Genomic DNA, 23,811 nt, shown 5'->3' on the forward strand with positions numbered 1-23,811 from the left:
ATTCTGCTGCCAAGCTGAGGTGCATGTTTTGTCAGCCTTTTTTGTACCTGCATGAGATAACTAAAGTGGTGGTAATCTATATAGCTGAGGGCTATATGGTAACACAAACCCCCCCCCCCCCCCCTCCCCATACACACAGCGACCCCCTCCCTCTCTATGAAGTCACCTCGTGTGTGGTTGAGCCTCATCTTGACTGCTTTGGCAGGGCCTGTGCTGTCTGTGTCGCTGTCCAGCCTCCCCTTCCTGTGTCTCCAGTCTGAGTAGAATTCCTGACAAGGGGCTATTCATGCAGCCCCTGCTACAGCTTGCATTTTAGCTTTCTGCATCACTACAAACTCCTTCAGTCCTACATTTCCTCTGGTCTTAAGAGGACTCACAATGCAACATATAATATACTCTAAGGATTCACAACAATATGTATAATCTACTACCAACTGTAATATCTACAGCTGATACCATAACTTCTTTTCTAAGTATACTGTTACTATTGTTAACATTATTCAGTCATTTACATGCATCATACATTTATGTTGGTTTTGTTCATGCAATGATGAATTCAGAAAACTTTATTTCAAGTGTATGATTAAAATGACAAGAACAAGGACAATTAAATGAAAATAAAAATAACAAAGACGTCAAAACCACAAAACAAAAACAAAATAAAGTATCAAACAGACATTAACACTTGGTTTATGTAGAAACACGAGAATGTATAAGAAACTGGCGGTCTACCTGAAGTATAAAAGAATGATGGTGTAACATTTAAAATCTAGTATCCAGTCCGAGCTTTTTCACAGGGGAAATCTGGAGCACTGAACTAGTGCCAGTTTGTACAGCACCTACATAAGAGAGCTGAAGGCTGAACTTTCACCCACAATATCCAGGCTTGTTATGTTGCTAAATCTCCATTTTCCTCTCAAGTTGGAGTCGGTGGGCTGAACTGAGGGTACACTGTGTGGGGGTGGGGAGTCCTCTTCTTAGGTAAACTCTCCATCATATACAGGGCCATATAAAAAAAATATGTGGAAAGGTCTGCGGCAGCCAAAAAACTTAAGAAGCCACAAATTGAAAAGTTCCTTTGTAAAAACATGTACAGAATGTCATTATTTATCACCTTCTCTCTCTCTTGGTGTGTGTGTGTGTGTGTGTGTGTGTGTGTGTGTGAGGGAGAGAGGAAGACAGATAGAGAGAGAGCAAGAGAGAAAGAGAGCAGGAGAGAGAGACAGAGAGAGAAAGAGAGAGAGAGCAGGAGAGAGGATGTGTGCAGGCTGAGTGGTGTGGCATGATAGGTGGTTAGGAGAAGGGGAGCGGGCGGTTTTGGGGGGCGGGGGGGTTGTAAAAGCTGGGCCAGAACTTGGCCGAGGAGCACTGCCTCTTTGTGGTCAACGATGACATCAGGAACACACATGAAGTGCATCTTTCACCCTCCAGAGTCCACGCACGAGGGAAGGAGAAAGTGCCTCTTTTGTGAAGCTCCTGAGCTGTGGTCGCCACAGCAACACCCGGCTCTCTCTCTCTCTCTCTCTCTCTCCCCACCCCCCCTCGGCCTCCCCACCCCCAGGCTTGGGCAGAAGGCCGTCCTCAGTCGGAGAGGGATGGCGAGCGGATGGAGCGTCCGCTGGCTGGGCTGTTGCTGAAGGCGTGCGAGTCGCGCTCCTTGTCCTTGCTGTCGTGCTTGTGCTTGTGTTTGTGCTTGTGCTTGTGCTTCTTCTTCTTCTTCTTGTGCTCGTGGTGGTGGTGGTGGTGGTGGTGGTGCTCGCCGTGCTTGGACGACGAGCTGCTCTCCTTGCTGAACATGGGCATGGGCGTGGCGGGCATGGAGAGCAGGCTCTGCTCCACGGACGGAGGCTCTTTTCCTGTGGGGCGCCGGAGAGAGGATGGATGGAGGGGAGTGGAGAGAGAGAGAGAGAGGGAGGGAGAGAGAGAGAGAGGGAGAGAGAGAGAGAGAGAGAGAGAGACACGCTATGAGACCACTGTTATTTTTTAATTCCAGAAAAATGTCAAAAAGGAGATTTCTAAATTTAAACTTAAGATTCTGTTTGCTCCAGGACGCCCTTTAAGACTTCAAGGTGGAATGAGCAATACTGACGGAAGTCAGCTGTTTTGAAACATAACCACCTCATACACCCCCCTCTCTCTTTGAAATGTTCTCTCCAGTTCCTTGCACGCACATCATCTTGGCTTGGACACATGCCATATAACACAGGTTAAAAATCTACACACACGTGTCTCAGAGCAACATAGGAACTTAAATGCATAGGCTGCACACATAAATAAACCTAGCGTGGCATACAACAGGCTGCCAACTGGTCTTATATGGGGTATGGCTTATGGACAGGCCCGTAACTACACATTCATGTAGGGAAACACAACATCAATTTTGGCAAGAAAAAGACTGGTTCTTGTTTGTTTTTTTACATTGTATCACCTCTTAAGTGCTGAGGTGAACCTCAATGCTTAGCCTGGTAATACAGCACTTCTCACTTACCTGGTGTAGATGGTCTTTCCAGCATGTTCAAATGATGATAAATGAAAGCCTGACTATCATGAACTGTCTCCATGTCGATATCTTCCTCTTCTTGGGTGGGAAACTGATTGATAAAAATTTAAATATATCATCACATGGTGACAAATAAGCCCAGAGGGGTATTTCACAAAACCTAGATAAGGGATTAAGCTGGGATTTTTGGTTATCCTGGATGAATTTAGCCTTGACTTGGTTTCACAACAAAGATGGCACATAAATTACTATGGAGATTTATTCTGTGAAACTAATTATGTTTTCTTATTGCCAGCTGTCATTCAAATCAGACCTCCATGTGATTTTTTAAGAACTTTATTCCATTTGTTTACTACTTGCTAAATGCATTTGCTTGCACAACACCACAGATTGTCTGCGTAATTCCATAGGGTTATCATTTTAATTGTGATAACCCAATAATTATTAACATACTCGTATGCTTATTTTGTTGATAGCCGTTTGATGAATAGCCTACTATATAAGGTGTTGTCAACTAATTCGGTTATAAAGATAATATTTAAAGTCATATATAGTCATACTATGTGTATCTTTAAAGTGGCGAGTGCTTTTCTTAATCACGTCGCGTGCCAAGACAAGGAAGCACTCGTGCATACGTAAATGTGCATTTAGTTGGTCCACTACGCCTACTCTCAGTGTTTCCCCATTCAAAAAAGAAAAGGTTTACTTTACTGTTAGTCTATATCAAAAGCGGCTGTTCACTTTGTGTGAATGACGCTATTTTCTGACTCTTTTTAATTTCAACTGTGAACCTGATTACTTACACCTGACTTAACCTAGTCGCTCCTACTCATCCTGGATTGGCGTTAATAAAACGTGTTGAGCTAGGATGACCACTCAACGCTATGTCAAGCCTCGCTTTACAGTATCACTTATCTTGGACTTTTTAATTCTGCTTTATTCTGTGGAATACCCCTCAGATGCTAGCAAATAGGCCACTGTGACATGCTGACCTAAGCACCTTCACGAAAAAAGGCATAATATTTTCTAGTAAATTTTTATGAATGAAAAATTATGAACATGAATATAAATCATCGCGCGCAATTACATATCTTTTCATAAAACCAGCCTAGCTGTACTTTAGGAGTGTCTGTACTTTAGGAGTGTCTGTACTTTAGGAGTGTCTGTACTTTAGGAGTGTCTGTACTTTAGGAGTGTCTGTACTTTAGTGGCAATGGCAAAAAAGGAAACGATGACCACTGAAGCAACATGTCCTATTGAGGGAGAAAGACGAGTTGCGGGCAGGCTCCTTACCCTGCTCTTCATGGGAATTTTAGCACTCAGCTCGTCCTGCAGCACCTGCCCCGGCTCTGGGGGAGACCCCAGGGGTGTGTCCAGCTTCCTCTTCAGGGCCTGACTGGGTGGAGGGACCGGGATAGGTGGTGTATCGATGACCAGATGCTCTTCCTCTGCCTGCGAACACAGAGAAAATGAGTACACAGGCGGAAGGTACTAGCTCACAGGGTGATGACGGACTCATGCAAATATGATTGGCAACTAAATGGGAGGAATCTAATGGACGTCCTCAAAAGACTGACAGAGAGGCTTTTAGTAAAAAGAAGAAAAGATGGATAGATGCTCTAGGATGGATGGGTCTAGCATGCCTTAGTACTGACTGAGAAGGCCATGGACGAGATGGACGAGGGCAGCTCGGGGGCAGCCGCGGCCTGCTCGGGCTTGATGGTGGGGTTGAGCAAGGCCTTCTTCTCCTTCAGGTTGAGTACCAGGCCCAGCTCGGGCAGGGGCAGGCAGGAGGGCCGTGTCAGGCCAAACAGCGTGTAGTACAGGTTCATCGCATCGCAGCGCAGGCGCCAGTCGTGAGAGGTGCCTGCAAGGGTCACAAAGCAACACACAACGTCACAGGAGGGATGGAGGATTATTTGTCATATACAGCACAATGCTAAAATCCAAAGTCTAGCCCCCTCTTCATTTGTTGCTCCACTAATGTTACGATGGTCCACCTCATACTCTCCCCACAAGAACACAACCATCACACAGGAAACAAACATAGCACCAAAAAGCCTCCCCACCCCCGCAAGGACAACCACCACAAGACCACCAAAACAAATCCAAAAGTGACCCAACACTGACACCGGACCGGAACGAGAACAAAAACCACCCTCTCTGTGTCCTTCATCACTGTACGCACACCTCCGGGCTACACTGCAGCAGAGAGAGCCAGAAACGTATACATATGATCCCCACAACACTGCCAGAGCAAAACATAGAGGGCAGCCTGAGATACAATACTGTATATTTGATGTTTTTGTTTGTTTATAAAGCACTTCTATCAATGATCCCTGTATCAAATCCCTGTATCCCTGTATCAAAACCAACCACAGGGTAAAAGATGAGAAAGCACAACTCAAGGACACGACGCAAAAAGAACTTTCTCAAATGATGTATCCTGGAGAAACCATTAACCTGATTCTGTAAACGGTAAGATTTAATTTGATGTAAAAAGCTTAGCTCCCATAAACAGCCATTGCAACATCAACCCCAAAAGCAGGTTCAGAGCTACCCAACAATCTGTTAGAGCACATTAGGGAATAATCCTGGCAGACTGCAGTCCTCCGAAGAACCCTTTAAATCTCTGCCCAACATTGTGAAACAGACGATTTCCCCTCAGTCTGAGAGGCGCGTGTGCACTAATCAGAAGCAGGTGTCAGTGTCTTGTGGAGTTCTAAAAAAAAAAAAAAGTTGGTAAAAGTTTTTAAAACTCCTGCCAGCATATGCCGCACATATATTGGTCAAACACGCTGAAGGTAGCAATCACTACGGGGGGGGGGGGGGGACGACTCTATAATGAGCTCTGCTAGTGTCTCTGTCAAAAGACGTCTTAAGTTGTTGTTCAGAGGAAGTCCCGCGGCAGGCTTGTGCGTTGTGTTAAGAGACTTCAAAGGGTCCAGTGCTGGCTCGTAAAGGCGGAGGCCGGGGGCCGGGAGGCTGGCGCGTGCGGTGGGGGCCATGTCATCACCTCCAGGCCTGGATGAATACGCGCCTGTACTGTACACATGTGGAAGTGATTGTCCAGAGAGTCCCAGTTGGATCTGGCCGACCTAGCGCGTGATGAAACACAGATGTGGAGGCCATAGGAGAGAAAGTGTGTTTTGTCTCCCTAATGTGACTATTAGTTTGTGCGTCGCAACAGCTTTCGCCATCTTTGTGTGTGTTATGCAACTTTCTTTTTTGCTTGTTTGTTTGGCTACAAAAGAGGTTTGGCTACAATTTATCTCGCCTTGCATGGAAAGTGTATGATAGTTACTGTATGTCACTTAATCATGTTACACAGCCACTTACAGTGTAGTAGCGTGTAAATAAAAGAGGTAATATTTGGACACCAAATATGTCAACAATATATAATTTACTGTGTACTAACTTCTTTATTGGTTCAAGAATCAATTCTGTCACCGAGAAGGACCCAAGCTCAGAAGCGACGCCTTCCTCTACCCTTTGACCCTGCCCCAAGAACCCCTTCACCAGTACCCGTCTCAACTGATTTGCTCCATTCCTGCTCTGAGAGCACATGAAAATGTCTTTCTACCTCTCTACTAGTGAAATAAGCCCAGTGAGCTCGCCGAAATAAATAAATAAAAGAATTCAGTTACATAAATGAAAAGGTAAGAGAATTGACTGAACAGTGAATCTGCCATTACAAAGACTAAATAAATTATGGCTAGATCAAAAGAAATGTCTTGAAGAAATGTAGAAAATCTGTTCAGTCTTGATCAGTTTGAAAGAACTACAAAGACTTTTCCAAATACCTTGGATGTGAAGGAAACACAGTATGAGTTTTAATCAAGAACACTTGGAAACATAGTGAATTATTCATGGAGTGGATGGTTTACGGAAAAAAACATCTTCATTCTCAAATGTGAAGGGCAAAACCCCCCTCTGTCTTTCAGGTTTTTCATTGCCAGGCTAACCTGAGTTCATGACTGAGCAATTCAAAAGAAACCTTTTGGATGATGGGTCCTACTATGCCTGCCATTAATCAAGCAAATTCCTGAAATCACATCATGCCACAACAGCCAAAGGGGGTGCGATAGCTCTCCTGCCTCAGGATCCAATCTGGACAACCCGCCTGAAGCCAGGACTTAAAACACTTAACTGACTCCACTGACCATGGATCCAACAGAAAAGTCCATGAGAATTAAAGCAAAGAAGATTGGATTTACAGGAAGGAAGCAAGCATTTTGATACACTCAATACTTCAGATAATGGAAAAATCAAGAGGCAATTGCTTAACCACAAAATATAATTTTCAGAACCTTGTTGTAATTTAATAATCTTGGATTTAAGGTCAAAGTCTAAACAAATTGAGTGTGACGGATGCAATAGCAAAGGAGACCGCATTTTAGTCTACTTAGAGCAAGAAAACAAACTGTGCTGCCATTTCTTAGGCACAGAAAAAAAAGTACATTCTGTGTGAGCCTACTGTTCTAGTTCTGTCTTGTTTGGCCTGAGTGTATCCTAACCTTACCTGAGTTCATGAGCTTCCACAGTTGGTCCACAAGTGCCTCGTTGCAGAGCGCTGACTCTGTTGCTTTGGTAAAAGGTGGGTTCTTACCAAGCATGCTTAGGATCTTATGTCTGAAAAAGATGCAAAACACATAAATAGGTACTCGTTCATTTAGAGGGGTTTGTCAGTTCACACATTTTTTTCTAATGGGTTGTACATAACATACATAACTTTAAGGGCAATTAAGAATACGTAAAGACAAAACGGAGAACTTCAAGGTTCTGATCAAAGCCACCAAAAAAGAAAACACTGACTTGACATAATGTGTGGGGTCATTCTGGACCATGGTCAGCAGCCACTGGAGTTCTTCTGAGCTCCTGTCAACTAGCAATAAACACACACAGGTAAAACACATGCCCCCGTCTGTGGCTCACACAATGCTGCCCTGTTAGTAGCCCACCCGCCTCTAGCAGACCACCAGCTCAGCTCACTCAATTACATTAATATGAGCAATGAGGGGGGGGGTAAAAGAGGAGGAAGGGGGCAACAGTGTGAAGCTTTACATCATTGATGATGTAGAGTGATGGGGTGATTGTTTTTGACTCATTTCCAACAGTAGTCTTGTTAGGAGAAGAGTTGGATGAAAATAAGAAGTGAGTCCATGGCCATGTGCAGTTGGCTCAGTCACTTTTTCCACATAAACATAATGACCAGTTTTATTTTGCTCTTAGAAAGCACAGTTAATCAACAAGCTCTTCAAGCATTTCAACAAACTGCTATAAATCTGACTACTACAAAGACACTATGATTACATTCATTTTTCAACAACTGCTAGAAATAAGCTTTTTAGAAGGCACAGTATATGAAATTCAAGCGTGATGGTGGCCAGAGGTGCCTACCTCGAGTGTAATCCACAAGAGCTTCCAGTGCAGCGATGCGGACATCAACAAAATGGCCAAACTCTGCATAGGACTTGAAGAGGCTGGGATCACTGGGAATGTGGCCATTCTTCTGCAGCGTGCGAATGGCTCGCAGACAACTACATACCACACAAGACAACACCAGCACAAGCACAACATCAGTCTTCATCAGTTTTCCCAAAAGCTTCAAGCAATATGAAGCAACTATTCATATGAACTCGACTACCATATGCAAAATATGCACAACTTATTTTGCATGACTTATGTTTAGCTTGGCACAAACGATAAGTAAATATAATATTTATTTACGTAAACAGAGCTGTATGCAATAAAAATCATGAACACAAGTTATATTCAACCTTATGTTGGAATACGGATTATGGGGTGAAAAGTTTAGAGTAATGACTTCCCTAAAACAAATTGGAATCTAGACTAAAGTGGTCTGTTGTCTTTCCTAATTTCCAATAAACCTTTGCCACATATTTGACAGAAAGGGCACTCACTCGAGCAGTCATAAATCTGCCTGAAAGTGATCCTGGTTTCTCTGTTTGGCAATGATGCTCTGTGAGTGCATCTGGCTCTATGGTGATGTACTCAGAGTGCCCCATGCATGCGCTCAGTGGTGACTACGTTCTTGCAGCAGGATTGGCTTTTCAGGAGTCATGTCTTTGCATGACTAACATTTTCATAGATTTATTTATTTTGATCAGTTACATTGACTGTACATCTCTAGTTTGATAGCAGAATGCTTGTAAGCAACTGCAACTGCGTCAATTGGCTGTGCTGTGATTGGGATACCCATCTACAAAAACCTAAGAGTTAATGTGCCTCTAACAGGCTGTGACTCTACATAGTACCTAACGGTGATTGTGTTCCTGTAACAGGTTGTGACTCTACGCAGTACCTAACGGTGATTGTGTTCCTGTAACAGGTTGTGACTCTACGCAGTACCTAACGGTGATTGTGTTCCTGTAACAGGCTGTGACTCTACGCAGTACCTAACGGTGATTGTGTTCCTGTAACAGGCTGTGACTCTACGCAGTACCTAACGGTGATTGTGTTCCTGTAACAGGCTGTGACTACGCAGTACCTACCGGTGATTGTGTTCCTGTAACAGGCTGTGACTCTATGCAGTACCTAACGGTAATTGTGTTCCTGTAACAGGCTGTGACTACGCAGTACCTAACGGTGATTGTGTTCCTGTAGCTGGGGAGCAGTTTCTCCATGTTGAGGTAGCGGGTGATCTCCTCCAGAATGAGGCGCACGTCTGGGTTGAGATTGTCCACCGTGCGGACCTCGTTGTTAATGCTGATCGCAGGAGTCAGGGAGTTGGTGAGGGCGTCAATCAACTCAGCCCTGTAGTAGTTGTCAGAGAACTGTGGCGACAGCGCAAAAGAGAGATTGACAAAAAGCCTGAGGAATATACAACCTCCACCTGATAAAAATAAAAACTCTTCCAGCTGTTCTGACTCCTAAAGACTGTGGATACACTGCATGCCTCACCTTATTCTTCCTGTTATCATTGTACTTGATGAGGTCCAGGATGAAGTTCAGAACTTCTTTAGGGCATAAATTCTGCACATCTCTCAACAAAGCCATGGAAACTGGCATAGTCTAAAGAGAAAAATATGGGAGGGGCATGTTACAACAAGTTTCCTTCATATTGACAATATTTTGAAGAATCTGAAAAGCACTGAAATGCAATAAATGCATGCAAAAGAAATCTAAAGAGGGAGATGCATGCCTTTTGCAGGAAGTAGCTCTGGAAGTTGATGAAGTTGTTGGTCTTGACGATGTTTGGGCAGCTCTTGCAGCAGAACATGCGGGTGAAAAGGGATTTCATGGCAGGTGGTCCGGTCCACGTGCTCATCATGGAGTTGGCAATCTGCAGCAAAGGAATAATAATAAAAAAAGATGTTTCTGGAACAAGGGAACAAGACTTGAACATGAGGAATGAAGTAGTAATACATCATTACATCCAGCACTGTATATTTTACAGAGGACATCAAAGAGGCTTTAAGCCCCATGTAAGTGTAAGAGCTCCAGCCTGTGGGGAAGGTGATATCGGTGTTCTGTACGACTATGTACAGTGCCTATAAAAAGTATTCACCCCCTTGGATATTTTCCCCTTTTATTGCTTTTACAAATAATAATAATAATAAGCTTTATTTGTATAGCACCTTTTATACACAGAATGCAGCCTTAAAGTGCTTTACATTTGGATCATTTAACACAATAATAGAGAAGAAAATAATAATAACAATAATACATTTTGAGGCTAACACAGCAAGTTGTTGCGATAGTATACAAATGCAATATAACAAATGCAAAATATATAACAAAATATATAGGCTATACTATATATAGGCTTTGCTAACAAACGCTTAGGCTAACAAATGCTTAAATGGAACCTTGGTCAATTTAATTTGGCCTTTTTTACAATGAAATAACTCACTTTAATGAGTGAAAGTGAAAGCAGATCTCTACATCCGACTCAAAACCCATTGCTGTCATGGCTCCCTCTTATTCCCATGTCAAGCTCATCTCCTCCCTACACACTCACCAGCTTCTTCTCTGAGTGCCTTCAGCACTGCAGATATCTGCCCACATGCATGGCGTCTAATGGCTTTAAAAACCAACGTGCTTTCTATCCTGTTCTCTCGCATCCTGTGGCATCTAAAAGGTACTTAGTAAGTATAAGTATAAGTAAGTACATATACTCTTTTGATCCCGTGAGGGGAATTTGGTCTCTGCGTTTATCCCAATCCGTGAATTAGTAAAACACACTCAGCACTCAGTGAACACACAGTGAGGTGAAGCACACACTAATCCCGGCGCAGTGAGCTGCCTGCTACAACAGCGGCGCTCGGGGAGCAGTGAGGGGTTAGGTGCCTTGCTCAAGGGCACTTCAGCTGTAGCCTACCGGTCGGGGTTCGAACCGGCAACCCTCCGGTTACAAGTCCGAAGCGCTAACCAGTAGGCCACGGCTGCTATCCTACACTATCCTGCTTTCACCTGGAGTCTGGAGAAAAACTGTATACATATAAAACACATTACAATATTAAACAGTAGAGTTTTGACCTACGTGGGCTTGTCTGTGTGTAAAACTCTGGTGCTGAGGCGCTCCCTACCTTGGCCAGGCAGAAGCAGGCCTGCATGCGCACTTTGTAGAAGCACTGCTCCTGCTCTAGGATGTCGGTGAGGGCGAGACGCGAGGCCGGCGTGGAGAACTTCTCCAGAGCCAAGATGGACTCCTCCTGGGCCACCACGTCGCGCTCGTAGCGCAGCTGGTACTGCCACATGAAGTCGGCCTGCTCGAACTCCACCTTCCGCAAGATGGACATGTCCGGGTCGATCCGAATCCACAGCAACGGTGAGTCAGCACTGAGGAGGGTTGTATGGTGGACAGAAGAATTCTAAATGCCCTGCTAGAACTAGTTTCCCCCTACATGCATTTAGGTAAACACATACACATAAACAGCTACTATTCCCTCCTGCTATGCTGTCGTGCTAATACTAAAACCAATCAATAATCAGATCCTGCTTAAAAAAAGACATAGGACACATGTTTTAGTAAGTAGTTAGTAAGAAGTTAAAGAGAGAATTGTGCTGGTGCTTGGTACAGAGACAAAGCAGCTCAAGGCCATTTATCCTTGAGAACAGTCGTGCCTACTCATGGGTGCTGAGGTGTCCCTTTCTTTTAGAGTAAAAGTGTAAACCTCAACTTATAAACTACACTGTCTATTCCCTAAACCTTTCCTCAACAATCCTAGAGCACATTAACACTTCTTAAATACATACCTGAATATCAACATCAAGCACCATCTTGGGCTGATATTTTTAACAGGGCATGGAGCTCTGCTTAGTGCAGAGGTTAACACCAAAACCTCCGGAGGCCTTTTCAACATGTTGTTGGGCTGGAGGCAGTATGTTTACCACACGTGACTATTACAGCAGTGACACACGGTCCTCCTCACATTCGTAGAGTGAGCTTGGAGGAGCCCAAGCCACAGCCAGAGCCCCAAAACTGGGCAACCACCCGGTTGTCCTCACATCAACCCTCACATCTCCTCCTCCTCCTCCTCCTCCTCCTCCTCTCCTCTGTTTTATAGCTCTCCTCTCTGTCCTCCAGCTCACCCTAGCTCCAGATAGCTGCAGCTGGCCCTGTCCTTTCCTCTACTGCTCTCGGGTCTGGGGAAGAAACATCAGCTGTAACGCACATCATTTCATGGAGTAGAAGCACAGAACTGCAAGCAGGAATATTCAAAACATAAATCGCATAGAGTGACGCGAAGGAGGAACACATTCCCCACAGGTTTGTACAAATACTGCAGAAGTTCATGGTATTTAATGCCTTTTTTTAATAAACAAAATACTTTTCCTCAACGTCGCAATAGTTACCTATGAAGCACTTACGACACATTGCATCTGGTTCTGCAATTGTAACATTTTGTTAAAGACCTTAGTACTAGGTGGCAGTGGCACGACGCAGTAGACATTTGGGTCACAGGCCAACAAAGTCTGGTGAGAGAATCAGCATCAGACAGGCCTGATGGGACAGTGAATGACCAATAGAGAGGAAGTCTTACTCCATGGCTGAGAGGTCCATGTCCACTTCCTCTCCGTTCATCAGAGGAATCTTCTTCTTCTTGTTTCTGTAAGCACAAGGAGATGGAACAGCCATGGGAGGGGAGGCAAGGTCAGGTCAAGGTCAAGTTCAAGGTCAGGTGTTTGACAGCCTACAGTATTCTCATAATGTCAAAGTAAAGATCCTTGAGGAAATGGAGAAGACTGCCCATACTGTGTTGGGTATTGCTGCAGTGGCAGGAGTCTCAAGGGTCAGTAACAAATACAAGTTAAACACACTAGAGGTCAACTAAAACTGGATACTGATCCTGCATGGACCATGTTCTATTGGCCGGTGAGGCCTCCACTTAGTATGCCGTCAATTGCATAATAACTCAATCCTCATACATTAAATCAAAACAATACAGCTACATTAACATAAGCAAAGCAGAGTGAAGGGGGTCCTGTACTTTTTGTTCTGTTTCTTACAGGTCTTTTTACATAATATAACTATTCTATGGTTCTAGGGCCATCATCCTGCCAAAAAAGTTTATTTTTGAGAATGTAGCATGAATGTAGCAACGTTTGTGAAACAGATCCATAAGACCTCAGTGAGAGGTCAGGAGACTGTACTCTGCACAGTGTGGCTTATTCACCTTCTGCTCTTGGAGTGGCAAGGTATATCATGCTTCAGACTGTTCTCCTCTATCTGCAGGGTGTGGTTGAAGGAGCCATCCAGTTCCTGAACCGTCACCTTGATGGGGCCCTGCGGAAACCAAAGAAACACACTTAGGTTCCTTTGCAAAACACCTGCTGGCCCCATGACCTTGAGACCACCCCGAGAGAAGGCTGCCACACACTAGCGGGCTCTTACCACGTATTTCTGTGTGCCGGATGAGGTGTAATCCTGGCGAATTTCCAGCTCGAGCACATTCCTCTTCCTGTTGAAGGCAAAGCTCCCAAAGAACTTCACCACCCCACTCTGGTCTCTGGGCGGGAGCGTCAAGGCAAAAATTCAAAGCCTCGAGTCGATCATTCATCATGTGCAGCTTTCAGCTACAGGACATCACTCATCATCACACAGACATGTGCCTCACAGATCTGGATAAAATAGTGATATGGGTTAAACTGTCTCAACTAAATCCATCAGCTTGACAGCTTCTGCATGGTGAGAAGCACTATTCCAACAATTCAAACAACATATGCAACATTTAAACCGGCTGTCAAAAAAGAGGGATTTATCTACAGAAAAAATATTTCTTTTTTATTGTATGTCTTGATTTTGCTCGTTAAATTCTTTTCTTTTTTTAAGTTTTTGTTGATTTTGCACGAATGGCGTGTCCAGTTCACTTCGATATTGCTCTATGTATCTAATTCCACAACTTTGGCAACAGAAGAAAGCTTGTGCAGCTGTAAAGGGATACACCCATTGCTTGATGAGAGGACCGATGTCCTTGCCAGACACGTTGGAGATGGACTTAAGGAAACTGGAGGTCGACACCAGCATCTGGCTCCACATATGAGATTGGTACTTCTGGGACGAGGCGGTGCTGGCTAAGCTCAGCAGTTTGTTGAAGACCTGCAGTTACACACACACACACACAGTACGTGCACACAAACACACACACACACACACACACACACACACACACACACAGTACGTGCACACAAACACACACACGCCGTATAATATAGATTAATGCTTCCTGAACAAAGTGCTGAGAGAAGAGTTTCCACAAGCTATTCAAACAAAGCCAATGATCTTTTCCAGAAATATACAAATTTCTGAAATCCATGACTGGAAAAACAACCCAAAATCCTAAGACCATGGAGTGGGCACTGAGCTTTTTGGGAAATAATTCACAAAGCAGATCGATCAGGGAAGGCTCAGCACTCATATAAACTTCGTCCTGCCAAGTGTCACCTGAAGCATGAACTCCATGCTGATCCGATTCTCGATCAGCCGCATGACCAGGTGGGCTTTGCACTGGAACATCTTGTAGTACTTCCAGGACAGCGTGTGGGGGTGTTTGATGGAGAAGTGCAAGTGAGGCGTCGGGCTGATGAAAAACAGATGGAGGAGCGCCAGAAGAGGAAGAGCCCAATGATAGTCATGAACACATATGGAAAGAGAAAGAGACAGCAAAACAAACAACAGTAAGTCATCAAGTAATTAACAGAGAAAGACATGAAATGGAAAAAAAATAGAAAGAAAGACAGAGCGAAGACAACAAAACAAAAAAAAGCCAGACAGACAGCCTTTATATTCCGCTTTTTCCCCCACTCTGAGGCATTAGTGGTTATTACCTCAGCTGTTGACAGGCGCCTCACAGCGCTTGAGTTAGAGCTGAGATAATTTGCAAACAGCTCTCAAAACACACTTCAGTGGGGAACTGATTTATGACAAATGAGAGCGCCGGAGCCAAGTCGTTTTATGGGAGGTCAATAAGTAGTTCTCCTCACAGGCTGTTTTTCCTACAGTCGGGGGGATTCTGAAATCGTTCATCGAACTGAAACGTCTCTGTTCTACACAGCCATGCTAAACGCCAGGTTCAGAGGCCAAGCCATGAGGTGTAATTTAATTTAATTTGACGTACACTCTCATTATGATTGGCCCCGCTGACTGACCACTCAAACTCTCCAGTGCCTCCTGGGCCAAATGCTGCCTATGGATTCATGTGAGTGAAATCCACTGCGTGATGGAAACGTACAGTGTTGTTGTTGATGACTGTAACTGAACCCTGATCAGTGTGAAAATGAAAGGTGCATTTAGTTACTTGTCCTTTTCTTTCCCTCCTCCAAAGGTGGGGTGCAGCAAAACTCCCCCCATCTTCAGCTCATAATCCACAATTCTGTCCAGCTCCTGTGGGATAAGTCAAAACACACACACACACACACACACACACACACACACACACACACACACACACACACACACACACACACACACACACACACACGCACACGCACACACACGCACACACACACACACACACACACGCACACGCACACGCACACACATCAGTGCTAGGAGGCAGCAGTAGAGTTAGAGAGTAAATTACCCAAGAGCTCCCAAATAGAGAACACTGGGAGGTGTGGTCAGCTACACAAGTGCAAGTATAGGGGACAGGGCTGGGCAGGACTCTTGTTCATACCTCCTTAATCCAGTGCCGGTACTCATTCACACCAAAGGTCTTCTTCAGGTACAACCCGTAGATGTAGCCAGAAATTCCTTTTAGAACCCACTCATCAGACCTGCAGTTTAGAAAAAACAAAAATATGATGTAGTAGTTCACATAGATAGGATGAATGTCATGGATATATTGCATATATATCCAGACATTATATATACATTATATATACATTATACTTAAATAACACAGGTGCTATCAGAAATTATTGATAAAAAACATGCATATTATGTCCCATTTAAGGTATTGCAATGTTTTATATGACTATTTACTAAATTACATCTATCCAAGGTTTTTAGAATTGCAACTGACAATCTTTAAAAAATTACAGCAAAGTTATCATTGTGAATTACTGATGTAATGTTCTGTGACTAATACAAGTCTCCAAAGGGCATGGATCTGACCTATGATTTATGCTCGACCTTGTGGTCTTCACGGTTAGACTCTCATGCAAACAAACAGCTCTGCCACTAACTGCAGCCTGCTGCATATTAAATCCTGCAACTGAACCCTATTACTGTCTTATGAGCAGCCATGAGTTTTACAGGCGTCCTCATGCGCTAAGGGTGAGTGCTTGCTTGCTTGCGCACGCCCCTGTGTGTTTGGCTTTAAGGGGAGGCAGTGAGAACACCGCAGCCCTCGACGGACCACACATCTCTCCACGCCGTCTCTGCAGCTCGGCTCAAGCCGTTAATCCCCCCTCCAGACAGCCACGCTTGACGGCAGCCAGAGCCCCCTTCCAGGTTCCAGCGAGAGCTGCAGGTATGACCTCATTTCTCTGGGCCAAGGTGGAGGCGCGACAAAAAGGGGGCCCGTCCGCCACCTCCTCCTCCTCCTCCTCGCTGGCCCACGGGTGCTTATAGGCACTCGCTCAGTCGAGTCTGTCTCCAATTATAAGCTTCGGCTGAATTAAACCACACAATTAAATCGCTAGCAGGTGACTGCTTTTCATATCAAAGGCCTTGCTTGCGCCTCTTTTCTGGCACACTCCCTCCCCTCTGTGACGGCTTATATAACACTACCCTAAATTAAATAAATAAATGCATCTGTAATCTGAGCTTCCCACATCTGACTTGGGTTTGAGAGCCCTCAGTGTACAGGGGGGCATTGTTTCACACACAGATCAGTGCATGGGACACATCGAGTCAGAGTGCACAACCATGTCGCTGAGGGAGTGAAGTCATATACTGGTGCTGTTCCACCAGCATGGTTCTAATAGAGAGGGAGAGACATTACTTGACGTTCTTCTTTCATTCTCTGTTTAGATCATCTGCATGATGCCTATCTATTAAACTGCTATTAGAGCTCTCAGCTGCAAAAGAACATGATCCAGGAGAGGCCAGCAGAGACAGACAATCTCATGCTCCGTCACAGACAACAGCAACAGAACACCTTTAAATCGCTCAGCTGTACAGACACTCTCCACAGGTCACTTCAGAGGCTAACCAAAGCTGCCACAGCGCATCATGAAGCACTGCAAAAAACAAAAATCAAGGAGGGGGAAAAAAACGTGGAAGAGTGAGAGAATGAGTGAAGTCATACAGAGAGAGAGAGAGAGCGAGAGAGAGAGCGAGAGAGAGAGAGAGAGAGAGAGAGAGAGAACAGAGAGAACGGGGGAAAGCAGCTCTGTGTCCTGAAGCTGAGCCTGCGTCAGTGTGTTGGAGGTCCCTTAGTCACCCACGAGGAGCCAAAGCCCGCCCGTAGTGACGATGTATGGAGCTACTAATGACCAGGACACGGCTGTGATGCTGCCACGGGGAAGAGATGACCAGTCACCAGGGCGTGAGTAGGAGTCTGGGCGGCTGGTTTGCTGACTGGCGCAACCTGAGAAAGGGGGCTTCCTACTCACCAGGACATGCGCGAGATGAAACAGCCAAAGAACTGCTGTGCCAGAGCCTGGGCCAAGCAGCGGCGCGTCAGGGGGGTCTGGTCGATAATCATGGTACTGTGCAGGAGATTCGTACTGCAGTGGCGGGAGTAGAAAAGGCAGGGGGAAGGGGGGATTGCAGGAAGGGAGAGAGAGAGGGAGGGGAGAGAAAGGGAGAGTGGATTGGACATTCAACTATTGGTGGTTCAACTATAATATTTTATTCTCCTAATTCTCCTTTTTATTAAATATATTTTATTCTCCTAATCCTCCATTCTGTAAACATTACTGCACATGAGATTGCCTTAAATCTTTTAATTCTATTTTGTCTGCTACAAAACACTGTAAACACATTTGAGGTTGGTGCACTTTACAATTTAAATGCTGGGAAAAGTAAAACTAAAGCTTATTTACTAACTACACAAAATCTATTTGCAAATTTAACACCATGAGAAAGATCTAGGGCTGTCAATCGCTTAAAAAAATTAATCTAATTAATTACATACTCTGTGATTAATTAATCTTAATTAATCACATATATAATTTTTGCTGTGAAAGTATTTTAAATATTTAAATTAAATTCAAAAATATTAAATTAAATTCAAATGAATCATTGAATAATCAGCATTAGTGACATTAAAGTTCAAAAACTCTTTTATTATTATTTTCAATTTTATGTTCAAATAAAAGTTGTTTTTTTTCACATACAAGGCATTTCAGGCCACAGATATAACCTAGGGGACACAATGAAAATGAATTAACACTCCCCTCAATGTCAACACTTATTTCTTTGCATTGATGTGCGACTATAGTTGATGAACTCCGGTGATATGCAAATTCCTTGCTGCAGACATTGCAGAGGACTTTATTTTCAACATTTTATTTTTTTTATTTTTAACATCATCAGGCCATTTTTTAAAAGTAAATGTTCCAATCAATGATCCAGGCAGCACGTTTTCTTCTCTCTCCTTCATTTTACAGTCTGACTAGAACGGTTCGGGGTCAAAGGTCATACGGAATCGATTAATCTACACTAATTTTTTTAATCAGTTACTTTTTTCTCAAATTAATTAATCGAAATTAATCAGTTATTTTGACAGCCCTAGAAAGACCTTAAGGACAAACATCGGTAGGGTCACAGCCGATTGACAGTTCCACACAGAAGGGCTTTCTCCAGCTTACCTGAAGATGCTCATGGAAGCATAGGAGGAGACCTGCACATAGGCCTCGTCCACAAAGACAGTCTTGAAGCAGGAGTAGGGATAGCGGCAGGTGAGGATCTCCTCGTAGAACTCAAAGATCTCATGGAGGTAGGACATGGTGTGCTTGAGCAGGGGAAGCAGTTGAGGCAGGCAGAAGTGGGTCACCTGAGAGACATTGCACAGAGAGAGGTTTCAGCACAGCCAGACAACACACACATCTCTGTAATAATATATGTACTGCTTCCAACGCTGGTATTGTAGGACTACATCACATACAATAGGCCCTACATGTATTTTGTTACGTTCAGAGTTTACGCTAGCCGGCTACAGCCGGAAATTTGGCCGGTTTCAAGTGTAGTTGTGAAAAAAATATAAACGGACAGAATGTCCGGTGGAAAATATGCTAGGCTACATTAATTAATTCATTAATTAATTAACAGGCATAACATTAAATAGGCTTATATTGCACAACATATACTGTAGGCGTACAATATGTTACCAACTTGAAACTATTATTTCAAGTTTGCACAAGTTGAAGTACAACACAAGCACAAAACAAATGTTTGGGACATTACCTCAACCAAGAACAACCTAGCGGCGAGCGCAGCACATGCCGCGTACAATGTGAACCCGGCTTAAGAAGGCTAGAGTCTGTTCGCAATGTGTGTGCATGCAGTTTGTGCGACTTAATGAAAGTAGCCTTCTCTGTGCAAAGCTGATTCTAAACAAACTGCTGGTGCTGACGGCGCTTAATAAACTACATTGTGGAAATATATAGTTTGAGATTTAGTGCCATTTAACTGTATAGGCTATTTAAAAAATGTGTCCAGCAGATTTTCTGTATGTCCGGTATTCTGAAATAGCCTATTACCGTTTACCGACATTTTTTCTAGCCAAAAAAATTCTAGCGTAACCTCTGGTAACTCTGATATTCCTGTACATGAATGAAGCCAAGTTCTAGACTAAAGTTTTTTTTTCCATTTTGTACACCAAAGAGAGTAACACAATGTTCTCTTTTCTCCAGTGCAACATTCAAACAAAAATCTGGACTCAGAAGTGAAGTTGAGGAACACTCACACTGAGTGATCACACAGAGAGATCTGTTGTGTTTTACTTCATGAACAAATATCACATATCTATTTCAACTGGACCAGGATGAAGCAGGCTTCTTTGTATTCTATGAACTACCTAAACAGAAAAATATCTGCTTATGTTCTGCGATCTGTGCAATAGACAGCATTCATTGTTTGTAAGGAAAAGTTTAACTAAGCTTAGAAAGTCATGGCTTTTTGTTCAGGTCAACCATAACAGATATCAGTGTCTTTTGACTGTGTGAAGTCTGGTACTTTTAGGCACGGTTTCTGCCTTTGTGGGAGTCAGAGGAAGCTCTGCAAATATGTAAAATAATGCAATGCATATTCCTGAACAATGAATTGCTTCATTTTAGCAAGGAGACACCCCACAATAACACCATTTGTACAATAAAAACCTTTTCAAAGCCGTAATATTATTTCAGACTCAAATTTCTAACTCCTAAAGAGATGTTCACATTGACACAATGCAAGATGTCTGAGTTAATGTTTCATGGATCCGGGACACATACTTGGACATTAAAAAAAGAGGAGTAGGATGACCGACTAAAATATAACTGCAGAGGTGTTCAGAAAAAAATCTGAGCCTGCCTATATAAAACATCATGCTAATGGGTGAATCCAGCTTTAACACGAGGTACAGATGCCAAGATACAGATCATGTGTTCCCTCAGATCAGATCAAAACTATGTGCCTCATTTTCACAGATTTGATCTTGTAGCTCAACTGGGGCCAACTAAACAGAACTACTAGTAGCATTTAGTAACCTTTCTGTTCAACCTTCCAGCATAAGTCTGTAAGGAGCACGTCATGCTACGGTGGAGAGGGAATCCTCACCCTGTCAAGAGTGAATGTACACTGCAGTCTCACCTCATGCATGTAGGGATCCACAAGAATCTCAAATGGTCCAACAGCCAGGGAGATGTTGGGGGCCGCAGTGGGGATGGGCAGTATGTAATGGTAGGTCTTCTTGCGCATGTCGTGGGTGTAGACAGTCTCCAGCAGGTCTCCACAGGACACGGCGACCATGGAGGCGTCCACTGTGAACTCCAGCTTCCACGTGCACAGCTCCGAATACGAGTCCACGCATGGGAACCAGAACCTGGGCAGAGAGAGAGAGCGGTGAAGAATCAGTGAGATAGACACACACTCACTTCTAAGTCTGTGCAACAACAACACTTTATAGATTTTATTTCATGTTCTATCTGATATCTCATGTTGTTTTTACCACAACCCAGCAGTATGCCATTAAGCCTGTATTTGGGTAACGTTTTTTTAGCATGGGTAACAATGAGCCACTTCACTCTCATGCTAGACACAGGCTGAATTGCAAGCTGAGTGCAAATATAGTGAGTTTTGCCCAGGTACTGCAACGCTAGGAAATTCCATACCGTGTGGAGTTCTGGTAGCCGAAGGAGAAGATGTGGGCTCCCCGCTCAGCCATGCTGCCCTCCACGTCAGGCACAACAAAGTGCAGGCCTCCCTTGGGCTGGTCCAGCGAGAACTCAATGTACACTTTCAACACCTTCATCTCTATTGAAGAAAGACACAGATAGTGAGAAACAATCAAAAACAGCACATGAACAGAGAAAAGAAATGCTAGTAGGGGCAGCCGTGGCCTACTGGTTAGCGCTTCGGACTTGTAACCGGAGGGTTGCCGGTTCGAACCCTGACCAGTAGGCACGGCTGATGTGCCCTTGAGCAAGGCACCTAACCCCTCACTGCTCCCCGAGCACCGCTGTTGTTGCAGGCAGCTCACTGCGATGGGATTAGTGTGTGCTTCACCTCACTGAGTGTGTTTCACTAATTCATGGATTGGGATAAATGCAGAGACCACGGGATCAAAAGAGTATATATACTTATATATATATATATATAGTATACACATCATTTCACAGTTGTGAAAAGCACAGTGCACAGACTAAAATGAATAAAATACAAAATAAGGAAAGGTAGACAGGTAATGAAGACATTAAAGTGAACCTTGAAAAGAGGATGCAATATGATTTAATATTTAAAATAATCATGCTAGAAAGTGCAACCACCAGAATCAGTAGTTGCAGATTTGATGTAAACCCATAAAATGAACCATCATCCGCTGTCTAAAACACCCCCCCCCCCCCCCCCCCCCCCGAGTTCTCACCGTCTCCTTGCTTCCAGAGCTCTGACGGGACCTTAATGCAGAGCTCCCCATTTCCAGCATCTGGGTCCACCGCACTGACCGCAGCCGTGTAGGCACTGGAGAAGTAGTTCAGGTTCCTCCTTCAAACACAGCCAGTCACAAACTTGTCAGTCACAAACCAGTGGCAAAGAGACCGCCTGAGGTGATATAGCAGCTTCTCGTGTCATTTCAAGTTGCATTGCATATCTGAAAATGCAGCAGCTGTGCCAATCTTGAGCAATGTTCTTACTGAGCAACTGCATTTGACATCATCTTCAAATATTCATCCAGGAAAATCACTGAGGACTAATTCTGATGCTCGGGTAGAAAATCATAAAAGCCTTCATAGCATAGCATTACCAACAAAAATGTGCCAGTAGCTTTCATCACTTCTGACTGGGCTAAGCAGTAGTATCTGCGAGGTTAATGCATGCTTTTAAGATAAACAACACAATAGTTTAAACCAAACACTCAATAACTACTTTAATACATGACTAGTAAATAATGAAAGATAACAAATAAAGCTGACAAATTTACATAAAATGAATATTGCATTATTTACATTATCTGGAGGTTGTAGACATTCTGATCTCCATCCACACAAGCATCAAGGAGGCTCTTACTCTACCCAATATATTGGTATACAATTCTGACCAGTGCAGTCTTCAAGAGACCAAAGGACCAAAACAATGCTGTGGACCGGATGCAACTTACTGCTTTGATTCATGATGACAAACTTCTAAGGTGGGGTCATTGTAAATGAACGGAGACTCCAAGTCATTGACTCGTACTCTGTATATGCGACACTGCTTGCTGTTGAGTTTGATGCGGTTTAAATTCACAACCGTGGGAAAGATAGTCAGCTCCACATATCCCTATCAGAAAATAGAAGTACTATTAATGAAAATAATCCTTTTGCGGTACTTCACTGGTAAATATGGCCCAATTTATTTTTAAGATATTAAAATAAAACTATAAATCAAACTTACAATAACTGACTTCCTCTGGAAATTGATGTTGGTTATGCATACCACCTGATGGGTTGTATAAGGAGACAAGAACAACAATTATTGAGTGAAAAATAAAATTGGCCTTTGATATGATGATAAATTCGTATCGGTTTTAATGACAAGTCAGTGAAACATGAACTAGAACCTTTCTTGACTTTTCATTGTAGCGTCAAGCTAACTTATTACATGCAGACATGATGCTGACTTCTAGAATGAACAAAGCCTGTTGCTGTAATATGCAATGTTGAATTGATTGGTACTTATAATTTGTATGGTCGAGGACTCTCGAAACCCTTGTCTTTCTTCCTGTTCATCCTGCAGGTCGAAGCTTTCAGAAATCGGCGTTTATTGCATAGGTAAGCAGGTTATGTCGGCAACTAATGTTACCGTCTATAATGCGAGTCTTCCGTACTCGATGTTGGCTAACGTTAAGTTACATACATTCACACATAGGGAATTAGACTAAACGATGCATAATTTATGCATAATATTAGAACAACCAGAGGAGTCAATAACCATACTAAAGTTACTTTACAATCGTTGTTAACAAGTGAACACTAGCTAAGGCTCAATGACTAGCCAGCCTTACGAAGTTAATGTTAGCAGTCTGGCAAGCTTTATAAACATCTGACTGAAATGGTCCCTCTGCTTCTTCAAACGACGGAAGGTATGAATGCCTTTGATTTTATGCCATCATTCCTGACAGCGGACCATGTACTAGATATATACACTACGCTACATCTCAAAACATTGTAAACTTCCTCCAGACGCAAGCAGCCATTTTGTCAATGACCTTTCACCT

The 23,811-nt window shown here is 43.5% G+C and overlaps 1 protein-coding gene across 3 annotated transcripts; it reads right to left on the reverse strand.

Annotated features, from left to right (window-relative positions):
- Positions 1–524: 524 nt before the first annotated feature.
- On the reverse strand, positions 525–23,781 carry taf2 (TAF2 RNA polymerase II, TATA box binding protein (TBP)-associated factor). 3 transcript variants are annotated; one of them, XM_076265976.1, is made up of 26 exons: positions 23,273–23,781; positions 22,989–23,042; positions 22,714–22,874; positions 21,982–22,100; positions 21,230–21,371; positions 20,709–20,940; positions 18,728–18,912; positions 17,528–17,641; positions 15,643–15,742; positions 15,265–15,350; positions 14,412–14,547; positions 13,912–14,066; positions 13,362–13,476; positions 13,144–13,253; positions 12,511–12,576; positions 11,053–11,305; positions 9,666–9,806; positions 9,425–9,535; positions 9,104–9,297; positions 7,901–8,040; positions 7,316–7,385; positions 7,023–7,132; positions 4,156–4,367; positions 3,794–3,952; positions 2,489–2,591; positions 525–1,856 (listed from the first exon to the last, which is right to left on the reverse strand). In XM_076265976.1, the coding sequence occupies exons 1-26, from the start codon at positions 23,321–23,323 to the stop codon at positions 1,582–1,584; spliced, it is 3,594 nt and encodes a 1,197-aa protein (XP_076122091.1). In that variant the 5' UTR covers positions 23,324–23,781; the 3' UTR covers positions 525–1,581. The 3 variants fall into 3 exon arrangements, with proteins under 3 accessions (XP_076122091.1, XP_076122090.1, XP_076122092.1); XM_076265975.1 differs by having other exon boundaries at positions 4,144–4,367; XM_076265977.1 differs by lacking the exons at positions 22,714–22,874; positions 22,989–23,042; positions 23,273–23,781 and adding an exon at positions 22,562–22,704 and having other exon boundaries at positions 4,144–4,367.
- Between the last annotated feature and the right edge of the window lie 30 nt (positions 23,782–23,811).

The sequence above is a fragment of the Alosa pseudoharengus genome, unplaced genomic scaffold (genome assembly GCF_046254945.1).
Source record: "Alosa pseudoharengus isolate Yale_2024_CS ecotype anadromous, Long Island Sound unplaced genomic scaffold, YU_APseudo_1.1 YU_APseudo_1.1_scf_4, whole genome shotgun sequence".
In the NCBI taxonomy this organism is placed as follows: domain Eukaryota; kingdom Metazoa; phylum Chordata; class Actinopteri; order Clupeiformes; family Clupeidae; genus Alosa; species Alosa pseudoharengus.